We start from the raw sequence: 14,349 nt of genomic DNA on the forward strand, positions 1-14,349 counted from the left end.
TTTGTATAACAATTTCATTTGTTTCATTTTATCATTACAAAGTTACAGATTTTTATAAATATCTAATAATTGAAAGTTCAGTTTCTTACTTTAAAATATGATCATTGAATGAATACAATATATAAAATAAAAAATATTCATGTAATAATTAATTTCATTAAAAATATTATAGAAATTTAGTTATCAGAACATATTTTAAAAAATAAATAATATATATATTCTTATAAATCTATAAAATAATTAAAAAAAAGAAATACGATACATCGCTTATTAAGATATTAAAAAATATAGATTTTGTAATTAATTTTTTATTTTTTCTTAAGATTCTTATTATATTGATAAGATTTTCTTATTTAAAGAATTTTATGCATTCTAAAACTTTGTCTTTTACAATATGTGAAACATTGAATAAATTTTTTGCTTTTTTCAAATTACATTATGTTATATTATTTTATGTTGTATTTAACAAAATATAATTATAGAGCTATTTATATATGTATTATTTACGCATATATTTTGTTATTTTTTAAATATTTGCTAATATATATATAACAGATAGCAATTTTTCGAAATTAAATAAAAATTTAGAAAAATATGTAGGCTGTTAACATATTTGTGGAATATCTTTTATCTTTATTTTTTTAAAAATCAAAACAAAAGATGTAAAAATATCGTTTGAAACTTATTTAAATTATTTCAACAATTTAAATTCGTATTAGATGAAACGATAGGGGTATTTTGTATTGTTTATTTATTGAAATTTTTTTAATAACCAAATTTCTGTAATGTTTTAAATGAAATTAATTATTGTAGAAATACAGTTACATCTATTGCATAATTTGTATTGAAACTTATTTTTATTTTATTGAATTCAATAAGATTAGAAATTAATAAAAAAAAAATTTTTTATCCAGTATACATATATCTATCTAATATCCAATATAGTATCCAGTATATTCAGAAAAAGAAGAAAAGATGATTATATATTTACATTTGATCTTTTATAACATACACAACAAATCTAAATTTTAATCAAAATACAATTTAGAAATATTTTTTAAAAGCATTCAATTCTCGATAACAATTTATGTCAACATTCATCAACTTTAAATGTATTATTTCTGAATCCAAAGCTACAGTATGATATAAAATAGAAAACAAATTGAAATCAATATAGTTACAAATGGTTATATTTATGAAAAATGTGAAAATTTTTATATTTATATATTTTTAAATTTATATATTTAAAAAGTGATAATATGAAATTCTCATTGGAAAATTGAAAGCGATCAATATTATTTATAATAAAAAAAAAAATTACATGAGATTAAAAATGGATTTCAAACATTATTATTTAATTTTTTATAATAATTTAAACATTTTCATGAAATCAAAAAGTATTTTTCTAATTTTTTATATCTCATTCTTTTTTTTCTTCAATTAAACGATTGTTGTGATATTTTCAAAATAGTTTGATGATATATATAATTTATTGTAATGAAAAATTTTATAAAATTTTTTCATTGTTTATGAATATGTAAAAAAAATTCAAAAAAATTTATAATAGTAAATTTTTATCGTTAACATAGAATCTTATATTATATATGTATATAATTATATATAAACTCATATATATGTGTGTGTGTGTGTGTATTATCTTATATATTAATTTATCGTATATATTATTTTAATTAAATTAATCATTATTTTAATTATATTATGTATTATCTTATATATTAATTTAATAAATGTATTTTTTTTATTTTTTAGATATATTTAAATATAATGGGGTATATTTATAAAAAGTATTTATAACTTGCAATATAAAAATAAAAGTAACATTTTTTATACCATTTATATATTTTATAATATACATTTTTGATAAATGTATAAGAGGAAAAAGTTTATGAATATATAGGATGAAATCGGAAATTCATGTTATAAATTGAGATTGAAAATTATATCTATAGTTCGAAATAAGAAGAAAATCAAATATAACGAAATTTCGTTTTCAAGTAAATTAAATTTAAATTTTGTAAATACAAATGAAATTCTCTAGCTAATTCTCTGTAGCATATTAATAAACTGATAGAAAAACTATTTTGAATAAAAAAATATAGAATATATTTTAAATTAAAATAATATATTATGTATTAAATATGAAATTAAAAAACTATTTTTCAAGAAAATGAAATTTAAAAATTCAATTATATAATTTTTTGATTTATAACGTATTCAATTTCGGTTTTCTTAAAAATGAAGACTTAAGCAATAAAATTTTATTTTATTTTTTCGTTAAATTTATCATTTCATTTATCATTTATCGATTTATTTGTATTTAATTAGCTAATTTCTTGTATTTAAAAAATTTTTAACTTAATTTTTTAACTTAATTTATTTGAAAACGAAGCGTAAATATTATGAATAAACAAAAAAATTTATGTAATATTTTCGTTCTATTTTGATCTATAGAATCTTGCTGATTTTATTTATATCATGATTTACAGATATTATCCTATTATATATATATATTGTACATATACATATACTCCCAGGTATATTTTTTCTTCTCTTTTTTCTTGTTTTTTTTTGTTGAATATATCGACATTGATCTAAAAAATGATTAATAATAATAACAACAAATAATGATTTTTATTCAGTATATATGCTATTTATATCTTCTGAGAATGTAGAATTTGTAATTATATTTATTACAATATTAATTATCATTTTGTTGAAATAAGTTATCAATATATAAGTTTTTTTTAAATGAATATGATTAATATCGCTAACATGATAACTATATATAATATATTTTTATCTATATTTCAAATTATAATTTTTAATAAGTTATAATACAAATTAAAATCAAATAAAATAAAATCAAAATTAATTTGTATATAATCGAATTTATAATATAGATATGCAATAACTTCATAAAGTGTTAGTATATTCTTTAAAACATAGATAAGTTCTTTAAAATTGGATTATTTTGAGAAGTTAGAAGAATTTAGATGATATAAAAAATTTTTAGAAAAATCGCTATTGATTGGATTTGCGAAACGAATCTTTAGTAAGGATCTTTTTTTTTAACTTTTTTATCTATGCTTTTAACGAAAATTTTTAATATATTTTATAAATTTTTATGTATCCTAAAAATTATATATGTATCCTAAAAATTTTATCAAAATCTATTAACGTTGCTATGAACTGCAAACAATAAAAGATGATGAAAATTGTAATATTTTCGATCTAAATTCTAAAAATTTTTATAAAAAATAAATTTTAATTTCTTTCGATTATTTGTTTCTAATCAAATGATTTCAATGGAACAACATATATGTATATAATTAATATAAATCTTCAGAATGTATTTTTTAAATTTTCATTTTAGACTTAAATAAAAATATTATAAAAAACAACTTTGACTATTTTTTTCAAAATAATTCAAGTCAATTTTGTGCTTGATATTTGATTTATTGCAATATATAAAAATTATAGTGCCGAACAAAATAAAATGTTTAATATATTTGTTCATTCTGTATAATTAAAAGAAGAAAATCTAATAAAATTTAGTAAATTGTACATCTTATATATTTGTATTAATATGTCTTTTGAAGTAAGCATATTAGATTTTTAATTTGTATGATATATAGAAAATGAAGAATAATATATAAAAAATATAAAAAAGAAAGAAATTAAATATTCTTTAGATCTACAGAAAAAAAAATGATAATAATAATAATTGACAATAAACTTCGTTAATAAAAATTGATAAAGTTGATTTAAAATTCTAATATATAAACATTTTATAAAAATTTTATTAAAAATATTGTTTAATATTCTTTGTTTTGAATTTTTATTTTTTATTTTCATATTGCATATATTTTGTTAATTCCAAAGAGAAGAATTCTTTAAGTGAAATCCAATTTCGGCCGATTATATAACTAATATCTCTTATTTGGAAGAGTCATATTAATTTCAATGATACAATACTAATTGCAATAACTAAAGATTACAGTATGTTAAAAAAAAGATGCTGAAAAAAGAGTTCAACAAAGATTTATAACATTCATCAAAAGAAATCTAATATCTAATCTATATCTAATATCTAATATCTAATAATATAAATTTTGCCATAAAGTTAATCTTTTTGATATAAAATTATTATTGATAAATATTCGATGTCGTGAATGAATTTTTTTGCAATATATGTAAATAAAGAAATTGATTCAAGAAAATAACTCAGGATTTTTAACACAATTATAATATTACTAAATGATTAATAATTAATACTTTATTAATAATTAACAGAGATTACTTCATACAAATATGAAAACCATTATCAAAATTATAAACAAAATGTGTATTTGTTATTATTTGCTACTTTCAAATAATAAGTAAACATTAATTCAACAATAACATTTTTTGTATTCAATAGTAAATAAATACTAAAAATTTGCACTTTGTTTACGTATATAAATTGATATTTTTTTATTTAAATTTTATTTAATTTAATTTTAATTATTTTATTTATGAATTTAATTGCGTTATTAATTTTTGAATTTATTTGCGTTTTTTTATACTATTTTTTATATTAAAAAAAATTTTTTTTTTAATATTATCCTGCAGCATATTTGAAATTCTAAAAATTCTGAAGTTTATTTATCAAAATTTTCTATTTTCGTATATGATTCGTATAGTATAGCTAGTACTATTTTTATTATTATTTTTTACTATTTTTATTATTTTATTTGGTATATAAATGTATTCATTTCATCAAATTACCATGAAAAAAATACAATATTTTCAAACTATTTAAAAAATGTATATATAAAATTGTTTCAAATAATATAACTTTTTAATTTATTTTCTTTTATACCAATAAATTTGTATTTCATAATCGTATGAAAATGATTTTGTTAGAAAAATATTTTTTCTGAATATAATAAATATTTGTTTATATTATTATATATACTTGATTTATGAGTAGTACATAAATAATATTACAAATAGTAATGATAAATAATATATTGTTTCATTTTATTATATTCGTTTTATTCGTCAAACATCTCATATGTACAAATTTGATAAATTGTTTAACAAATAATCTTATTTCAAAAAAAATATTTTTTACGTTATTTAATAAAATCCAATTCATTTTTATTGATTAATAAGTTCTTTTTTTTTTTTTCTTTTTTCTATTTTTAAATTCCTATTAATATAAAATCCTATATATATTAAATTATTATTCTACATATATTGAATTGATATTAATGCAATACATTTTTTTTTTATTTTTTAAATTCTTATATATTTAAATATACTGAGAATACAATATTATATATTATATATTATATATTATATATTATATATTATATATCTATAGATTATCATATGTATATAAACAAAAGTTAATTACAATACGTGGTAACTTATTAAATTAAAGTTTATATATAGAACGATAACATTTTTGAAGAATTAAAAATATTTGTGCAATATTTATGTAAATATATAAAAAATATTAAAAGAAATTGGAATAAAGACAAATATTGCAACAAGAAATCTAGAATCAGTTTACTTGAAATTGTTCAATATGATAAAATATCAAAGTATAAAGTAAAAATTCAATGAAGAAACTACATTAAAAGAAACTACTAGAAATTATTTTAAATTATATAAAAGAGAAAATTTTTATTTCAAAATTTCAAACATAATAAAAAAAATTGTTTTATGATATAAATTATAGTTAACAAATTAAAAAATGAACATTCCAAAAAAATATTACAAAATGAAAATTACAAAAAAGAAGAATTGGAGAATTTACAAAAAAATGATAGATTTAGAAAATTATCTTCAAAAGAATAAAATTTTTTGAAACAAAAAAATCAGATTTAATTTATTTGATATTAATATCAAAAAAAAGTATATAATATGTAAAAAGAAGCGCACAAAGAAGTATATCTGGAAATATATATTCGAAAAATAATCTATCATGTTAGATATAGAAAAAAGATTATTAGTAAGAAATTATTAATTATTAGCAAAATAAAACCAAAAGAATAGATTATAATTTACAAAAAAAATGTATGTCAATGAAAAATTTTTTGATTTTTAATTTAATATTTTCGGATGAATCTAAATTTAAAATTTTACAATCAGATAGCAACAAAAAAAATAGCAACGAAGAAATATTTGTATCGTACAATAAATTCAAAGAAATCATATCGTAATCAATAATAAAATATGGAGGAAATAATATTATGATATGAAAATATATTGTCACAATAAAGTTGGAAAATTAATAACTATAGACTATATAATAAATAAATATATATACTTAAATATTTTAAAAGAAAATTAACAAAAAAATGAATAAATTAGGAATTAGAATTCATTTTACTTTCAGTAAGATTTCAGTAAGATTATCTGAAATAAATAGCTCAGTAGTGCAGTAGTTATGTTTCTACAATATTTATACTATACATTAACAATATGTTAATCATATTTCTGCAATAATCAGATTTGAATTCTATTAAAAAGATACAAGAAAACATAATATCGAAATAATATTTAAAAGAAGTTTTAAAATAAGAATGGAACAATATACTAATATTAAGAATTTGACATCATCAATCAAAAGATTATTTATCAAAATGGAAGTTCAATAGAATATTAATTTCAATATTTTTTAATATTAAAATATAAATTTTTTGTTTCTCCAAATGTTGTATAAATTTTAATCTATTATAAATTAACAAATACTGTAATTAATTTTTGTTTTTATATATAATTTCCTTATATATATATTATTTTAAGTATTTATTATATATATATATATATATTAAATATATGATTATATATTAATATAAAAAAATATTACTTTTATGTTCATAAATATAAAAATATTTTTGTTCTTTTTTATATATCTTGAAGTATTATTTTATTATATTATTATTTTATCTTGAAGTATTATTTATTATATTATAATATTATTATATTATTATTTTTTATTATAATTATTTTAAAAACTATTTTATATATTTATTAAAGATCAAATTTGCTATATCTATAAATGGCATGCAACCTCAAATCATTTACTATCTCCCATTAGACTTCGTTAATGATTAAAAATTTTAAATTTTTATCTCTTTTTCATATATATAAAAATATGTTAAATTTTTACTCATCAATGAAAATAATGCGTTTTGAGAAAAATTTTTTTTTAAATATTCTTTTTTTTATTTTAGTGATTTCTTTATTTTATAGCGAATTCTTTTTTTTATTTTAATGATTGATACATAGTTTGTTAAATTATTATATTTAAATATTCTTTTTATAATAAACTCTTTATTTCATTGTTAAATATTATTATTATGATAATATTTTTTTTATTTCAGCAATTAATTTTAAGGTATTAATTTATAAATTATTTTCAATTTTAATAATCTAACGTTTATTTCATATTCAGTTTTTTATTCAATCTGTTTTTTAATTTGTTTGAGACATTTGAGATTACATTTTCTATATTAATTATTTAGTTTAACAGGTTGTTCAAAAAATCATTTAAAATTTATATGGTATGGGATATATTAGTAATGTTTATATAAAATCTTAATAAACTCAAATAATTTAATCATTTCGGAAATACAATTATTTATTTTGTTTGTTAAGCATCATAATTAATTTACTATTTTTTCTACAGCTTTTTAATATTTCATATGCTTGGCATCTTTTTTTTAAAGATTCACGAATTCTCTAGAAAATTTTCTAGATTTTCCAGAATTATTTAATAAGCATATAGATTCAGTTACATTAAGTCATTTATCGGTTGAGAATTGATACATTTCTGTATATTTATAAAGAATGCAGAAAAATTATAAAAGAACATTTAAAAAATAGTTTATGAAGATTTATAAATATCGCATACGATGCCAAAAATCAGTAATAAATCAATCATAATATTAATATAAAACAAAAAATGATTATATTAGAAATAATTTTTGACTTATGTTTATTAAGAATTTTTTTTACATAAAATACTTTATATACTATATAAATCTTAAATTTTCTAAATATATTCATTTTTCTAAATATATTCATAAATTGTATTATATTTTTTTTCTATTAAATATTTCAGAAATTTTATTGTAACTTCTTTCATTTTTTTAATGATAAATAACTAGTTCTGTAATTATATGTTTCATTGTTTTATTATTTTTTATTTTTACTTAATTTAAATTACAAATACTTATTTAAAAAAACATTTTAATATTGAGAACATAGAATCTTATTACTAGACAAAAAAAAATGGTTTTATTTTTTCGATTTTTTCTATTATACCAACTTGTACAATTCTTAGTAATTTCTGTACATTATTTAACTAACTTCACTATGTCGTAGTTACATTATTGTCGTTATTTTCAATTTAGAAGTTTTATTTATAATAAATAAGATAATTTAAAATCATTAAATAATTATTAAAATTAATCATGAATTATAATTTTATTTTGTTTTTTTATATATATAGTATTTTTTAATAACAATAATAAAAGAAATAATAATTAATATATTTTTATTATTTTATTTTATTTTTATATTGTATTCAGAAAAATAAAAATAGGTAACAAAATAAGAAAAATGAAATATATAAATAATGTTTTTTTATTTTTTTTTCTTAATATAACATTAAATCTACAGTTGTACATTAAATCTAGTTTGAAGTTCGAAAAAATACAAAAAATGATCATCGTCACAGATATAAAATTTCATTTTTAAAATGTATAACTTTTATGATTTCTTTTTAAAAATTTATAAAATTAATTAAATAAAAATAATCAAATATTAGAAAATTTCTTTATTTTTTTATTTAGTACAATGTATATTATATATAAATTAACAATAATCAATAATAATTTTGTGATTGATTGATAGAAAAAAAATCTTTTTTATTAACTATGATCTATATTTCTTTTTACTTTTTTTTTTTATATAAATTTCATTAATAATGTATTTATCTTAAGTGCTATATTTTTTCAGTTTTCATCAAATTTAAAAATTTTTTTTTCACTGATATTTTATTCTGAGAAGTAAAGCTTTATAATCTTATTGCATATATAAACAGTATAATTTTCAATATAATTCAAACATTGTCTCAATTTTATTATTTACCATAAAGGGGAATGATAGAATTTTAAATCTAATCGACTGTGTTGATTGGTACCAGCTACTTCTTGGCTACATGAAGGTGAGGATTTCACATTTTTTTCAGTTTTCTCTGTTTCCCGTAAAATCGTAACTAGAGGACTTGGTTGATAATCGGGTAAAGCAGGTGTTGGTACTGTTGACAATTCATTTGTACGTTGCTTCTGTTCTTCTTCCGAATAAAGACTCAATGACCGTGGTCGTTCTGGTTTCAGTTGTATTGTAGCCAAAGTGCTCGATTTTTCACTAAAAAAATAACTTTCCATGAAAATGTCATGTTTATAATATAATGATAATATGCATATAATTATAATTATTTGTATAATACATCTGTATATTATCAATATAAAATTATATTATTATAATTATATTAAAAAATACTTGAAAATATTAAAATATAATATTTTTTTTAATATTTAAAATGAAATAATTGAATAAAATATTTTTTTCTTTTCATATTCTTTTTTTAAATAAATATAGACATCTTATAATTAATAGTAGATATTTAATAAGCAAAAAATATTAGAAAATATTAGAATATATTTTTTTAATGTAAACCGGAGTAATTGGAATAAAATAATAATAAAATAACTGAAATAAAATATTTTCTTTTTTTTAAAATTTTTTTTTAAATAAATTGTCATTTTATCTTCATATAAAATGTTTCATTTAAATATTTTAAATTGTTTTCTTCGATATTAATATAGATTCAACATAATTTTTTTGCAAATTAAAAGTTATATAAGATTCAATTAATAAAAATTTTGAAAATAAATCTCAAAAAATGGAGAAAATATCAGTTATTTTTTTTCAAGTTTTTTTTTCATTTTTTTTGAAATGGGATGTTTTTTTTGTTATTTTTAAATATTTTAATAATTAATAATAATAAATTTTTTTAATAATTAATAATAATTAATAATATTTTTTTAATTTTTAAGAATATTTACAATTAATAACATTTTAACTTTTATGTTTGTTTTGATCTATTTTCTATATAGTAACTTTTTTTTTATATTTTTATATATATATAAAATATTCTTTAATATAATTCATGTAAAATAAGAAAAAAAATTTGTCAAATAAATATTATTAGATTCAATCAACAAAACTAACAAAAAAATTAATGTTATTTAATTTTAAAAAATAGATTCCTTTTTAAAGTGCATTAAGATTTATTCCCAAAATTTTTTTTATTAACAATTGGTTTTTATGTATCATTCAGTTTATAAAAAAAATTCATATTTTCGAAGAAACAATTTATTAAGCAATTTATTATATGGAACATTTTGTGTTTTCAAAGAAAATAATGAAATATTTCTTAACAAAAATAAAAAATAAAATAAAATAAAATAAAATAAAACATCATGCATCATGGATTAAAACTTTTGCAAGCGAAGTGAAAAAAATTACTTACTCTGAAAATAAGAATAAAAGGAACATGTTGCCATTGTGCGGAGGATTTTGGGAATATTGAACTGGTCTTTTTCTTTTAGGAGTGGAATCGCTTAATATCTGTCAATGAAAAGGAAATAAATATAAAGTCCATGCAGCATATTTAATGAACACACTTTAATCATCTACATAGATGCGAATGATCATTTAATACATATCATAATAAATAAATATAAATATATACATACATGCGCAAATTAATCTAACAAAAAATACATGTTCAGCAAATTAACTATATTTGTATCTCAAAAACAAAATGATAGAATGAGTAAATGATAACCATTTTATTTAAGAATTAAATATTGAAAATTCTTTGTAGAATTTTTTACATTTTCAAAAATATTATAACTTTTATCTAGCTATATACTATCATTATTTTAAAATTTCAATTTTTATAATTTCTTTAAATTTCTATAAAGAATTTTCATTCTATGTTTTATGAAATTATGAAATATTTACAATTTATAACGAATAAATTAATCAATATTAATATCATACTATAATCTATAGTTATAATTTTCTATATTGTTTTATATAAAAATAAATTAATTTTTTTATAGTTAAATAAATATTAAAATAAAAAATATATAACATAAAAATTTTCTAATTAATAAAAAATAATCAAATTGTTATATATATATATTTTTTGTTATCTATAGAAAAAAAATGATCAAGTTAAACTTCGAGTCAATATTTAAGAATTTAGCAAGCAAGAAAAAAGTTTAAGAAATATACATATAATGTTCGATCAAATGTGTGGTGGCAAGGAATAATATATATATTCAATGTAAAAATAGTGAAACTTTATATATTATATTATTTATATATTGTTGTGTTATTTATGTTTTTCTTAATCTTTTAACGATTAACTTTGAATTATAAATATATAAATATTTTAAAATCTTGATGAACAGGTAATGTATGATTTATTATTTATTCATATGTGTATATATATATATATATATATATATATATATATATATATATATATATATATTTATATACATATATACAATATTAATAATAGATAATTATATATATAGTAATAATATAATAATGTGTATATATATATATATATATATACATATAATATAAATATATAAATATATATGAAAAGAATAGATAATGCATTATCTTTTCATCGAAATTTTAAGATATTCAATAATAAATATACAAAAAATGTTTAAAAATTTATTAACCAGCATTTTTCTCATAAATTAAATAAAAAATCGTATAATTTTGAATTATGATCATACATATAAGTAAATTTGTTTTGACATATGTTTTGACATATGATTTTACATGCAGCATTTAAAAAATTAAAAATCATTTTCATTTCTTGAAAAATATTGAAAATATAAAAAAATTGAGATATATAATAACAGTCTAGAAAACAAAAAAATTTTTTCTTTTAACATTTTTTTCTAATATTTATCTTTTATGAGATTAATGCTATTAAATCTCTGAATACCTATATATAATAAGTTCATATAATAAATATATATATAATAAATTCAATATTTAATAAATATTATAAATCTAATATATCGCTGATTACTGCACATTTAAATCATCGATATAATTTAAAATAGTATTATTATTCATCTAGAATTATCTGAATACTGAAAAACTAATTAAAATTTTAAAATATTAGATGTCCAAGAGGACTTCTGCATAAATAAAAAGAAATTAATCATTATTTAATTTGAATTAAATCCAATTTTTATAGAATCATTCAACTATTTAAATGATTATTTTTTTATTTTACTTACCCAGTACGCTCGGCAGATGAACCAAGCACGGTAGTATTATGGATTATCTAGAATCAAATAATTATGTGTTCTTAATTATAATATATATAATATTTATAGAATATCTTTGAAGGATTGATTCTATTTAGAGATCAAGAAAAAAATTAGTACATAAAAATATCGATTAAAGCTCATTTATTAAGTTAAAAGTAATTTAAATTTATGTCTAAAATAATATAGAAATAGATTAAACAATGACAGAGATGAAAAAATCTTACAAGATATCTCACGAATATATTAATCTTATATATATATATACTATTATGAATAATAATGAAATTTGGAATACTTCCAATTACTCCAAATACATATTATATATTAACTAAAATCTCTTAATTTTTATTTTTATTCTTAAGTTTAAAAATTTTTGAAAGTTTTAAAAATTCTGAAAATCTTAAAAATTTTTATCGATTTAAAATTCTTAAGAATTATTTATCTTTTACAATTATATATTTTTCAATATTAGTAAATTTGAATCAGAATTATATAATTTCCATTTTAAACATTGATTTTCAAAATTATCAAAAATGAATAAAACTAAAAAGTAAATAATAAAAATGAGACAAAATTTTCAAAAATTTCGAAAATTTTCAAGATTTATATAAAAGACTTTTAGAAATTTTGAGAGTTCAAATTATATTCGAATTTTTTGCCATTTTACAAAATAATTCGACTCATTCCAAATTTTATTCTTAATTATAAACAATATTATTATAAAACGCATTTACAAACGCATTTACAAGAAAATTTTTGAGATATTTAATTAATTTAAAAAAAAATAAAGTTATTATTATGTAAGTTATTATTTCAATTATTAAGAGATAGAATACTATAATTTTCAATCATTATTTTTTTAAAACTAACTAATCATTTGAAAAAATCTATTAATATTTTGTATTAGCAATTGGCAAATTATACTTATAAAAATATTATTAAATAAAATATTATTTATAATTTATCTAAGGTTATTTAAAATTATTTTAAATATTAATTTTAATAAATTAATATAAAATATTTAATTTGTATTTAAGAAAATATCGGTATTTAAAGAAAAAGAAAAAGATATATATGTGTTTTTAACATTATATTTTATTATAAATTAAATTAAAGTATTATATGATATATCGCATTTGACAATTATCGATTTTTTATATCGTACTTACATTGGCCATGGAACAAGGCGGTCGTGCTGCAGCATATCTACCAAATGAAGTGCGTGAAATAGTGGAAGAGTAAGAAACACCATTCAAACTAAAACCAAGAAATTATCAATTTGATTTTTTGGTAAAATAATAATAATTACTGTATTAAAAATATTTTGAGAATCATAAAATTTATTATTTAATATAAGATATTAATTTAAAATATTCTTTACTTATACTATTCTCGTAATATCTATAATATCTATAAATTTTTTAATTATATTAAATATTATACATAACAATCTATGTACCTAGAATTACTCTTTGCAATGTTATTATGTATGGCGTTCGATGCACCGATATCAATCGAATTTTTTGGAGGCAAGCTGTATCTATTAGTTCTCACATCCTGATGTTCTGTAAAATATAAAACAAATATTATTACATAAATAATATTATATATACATAAACAAAATTATCCAAAAATATAAAAATTTAATAAAATTTAAATTATTTTCATATTAAATAATAATTATAATCTCTTCCTTTTATACATAAAAATCTTTTTTATTCTATTTTGGATTATATATATATATATATCATAACTTTTTATGTTCCTTTGTTTCTTATTATATTTTAATAATTTTTATAATGTAAATCTATTTTCAATAATATTGTTATTAATTTTTAATAATCTGATTTTTTCTTTAGTAATTATAAATTAATTTTTATTAATAAAA

The 14,349-nt window shown here is 16.3% G+C and overlaps 1 protein-coding gene across 4 annotated transcripts in view; it reads right to left on the reverse strand.

Annotated features, from left to right (window-relative positions):
• Nucleotides 1-8,646: 8,646 nt before the first annotated feature.
• LOC107994214 (alpha-tubulin N-acetyltransferase) overlaps nt 8,647-14,349 on the reverse strand; it is a 32,158-nt gene continuing 26,455 nt past the window's right edge. For 2 of the 4 annotated variants that reach the window (XM_062077741.1, XM_062077740.1), the window contains 4 exons: nt 13,921-14,026; nt 13,631-13,718; nt 12,429-12,475; nt 8,647-9,450 (listed from right to left, as the gene is read on the reverse strand). In XM_062077741.1, the coding sequence (XP_061933725.1) occupies nt 9,168-9,450; nt 12,429-12,475; nt 13,631-13,718; nt 13,921-14,026 (524 nt within the window). In that variant the 3' untranslated portion in view covers nt 8,647-9,167. Of the gene's footprint in view, nt 9,451-10,685; nt 10,717-11,834; nt 12,327-12,428; nt 12,476-13,630; nt 13,719-13,920; nt 14,027-14,349 lie in introns of those variants that run through there. The other 2 variants (XM_062077743.1, XM_062077742.1) reach the window with 2 other exon arrangements.

The sequence above is a fragment of the Apis cerana genome, linkage group LG7, assembly GCF_029169275.1.
Source record: "Apis cerana isolate GH-2021 linkage group LG7, AcerK_1.0, whole genome shotgun sequence".
Classification (NCBI taxonomy): domain Eukaryota; kingdom Metazoa; phylum Arthropoda; class Insecta; order Hymenoptera; family Apidae; genus Apis; species Apis cerana.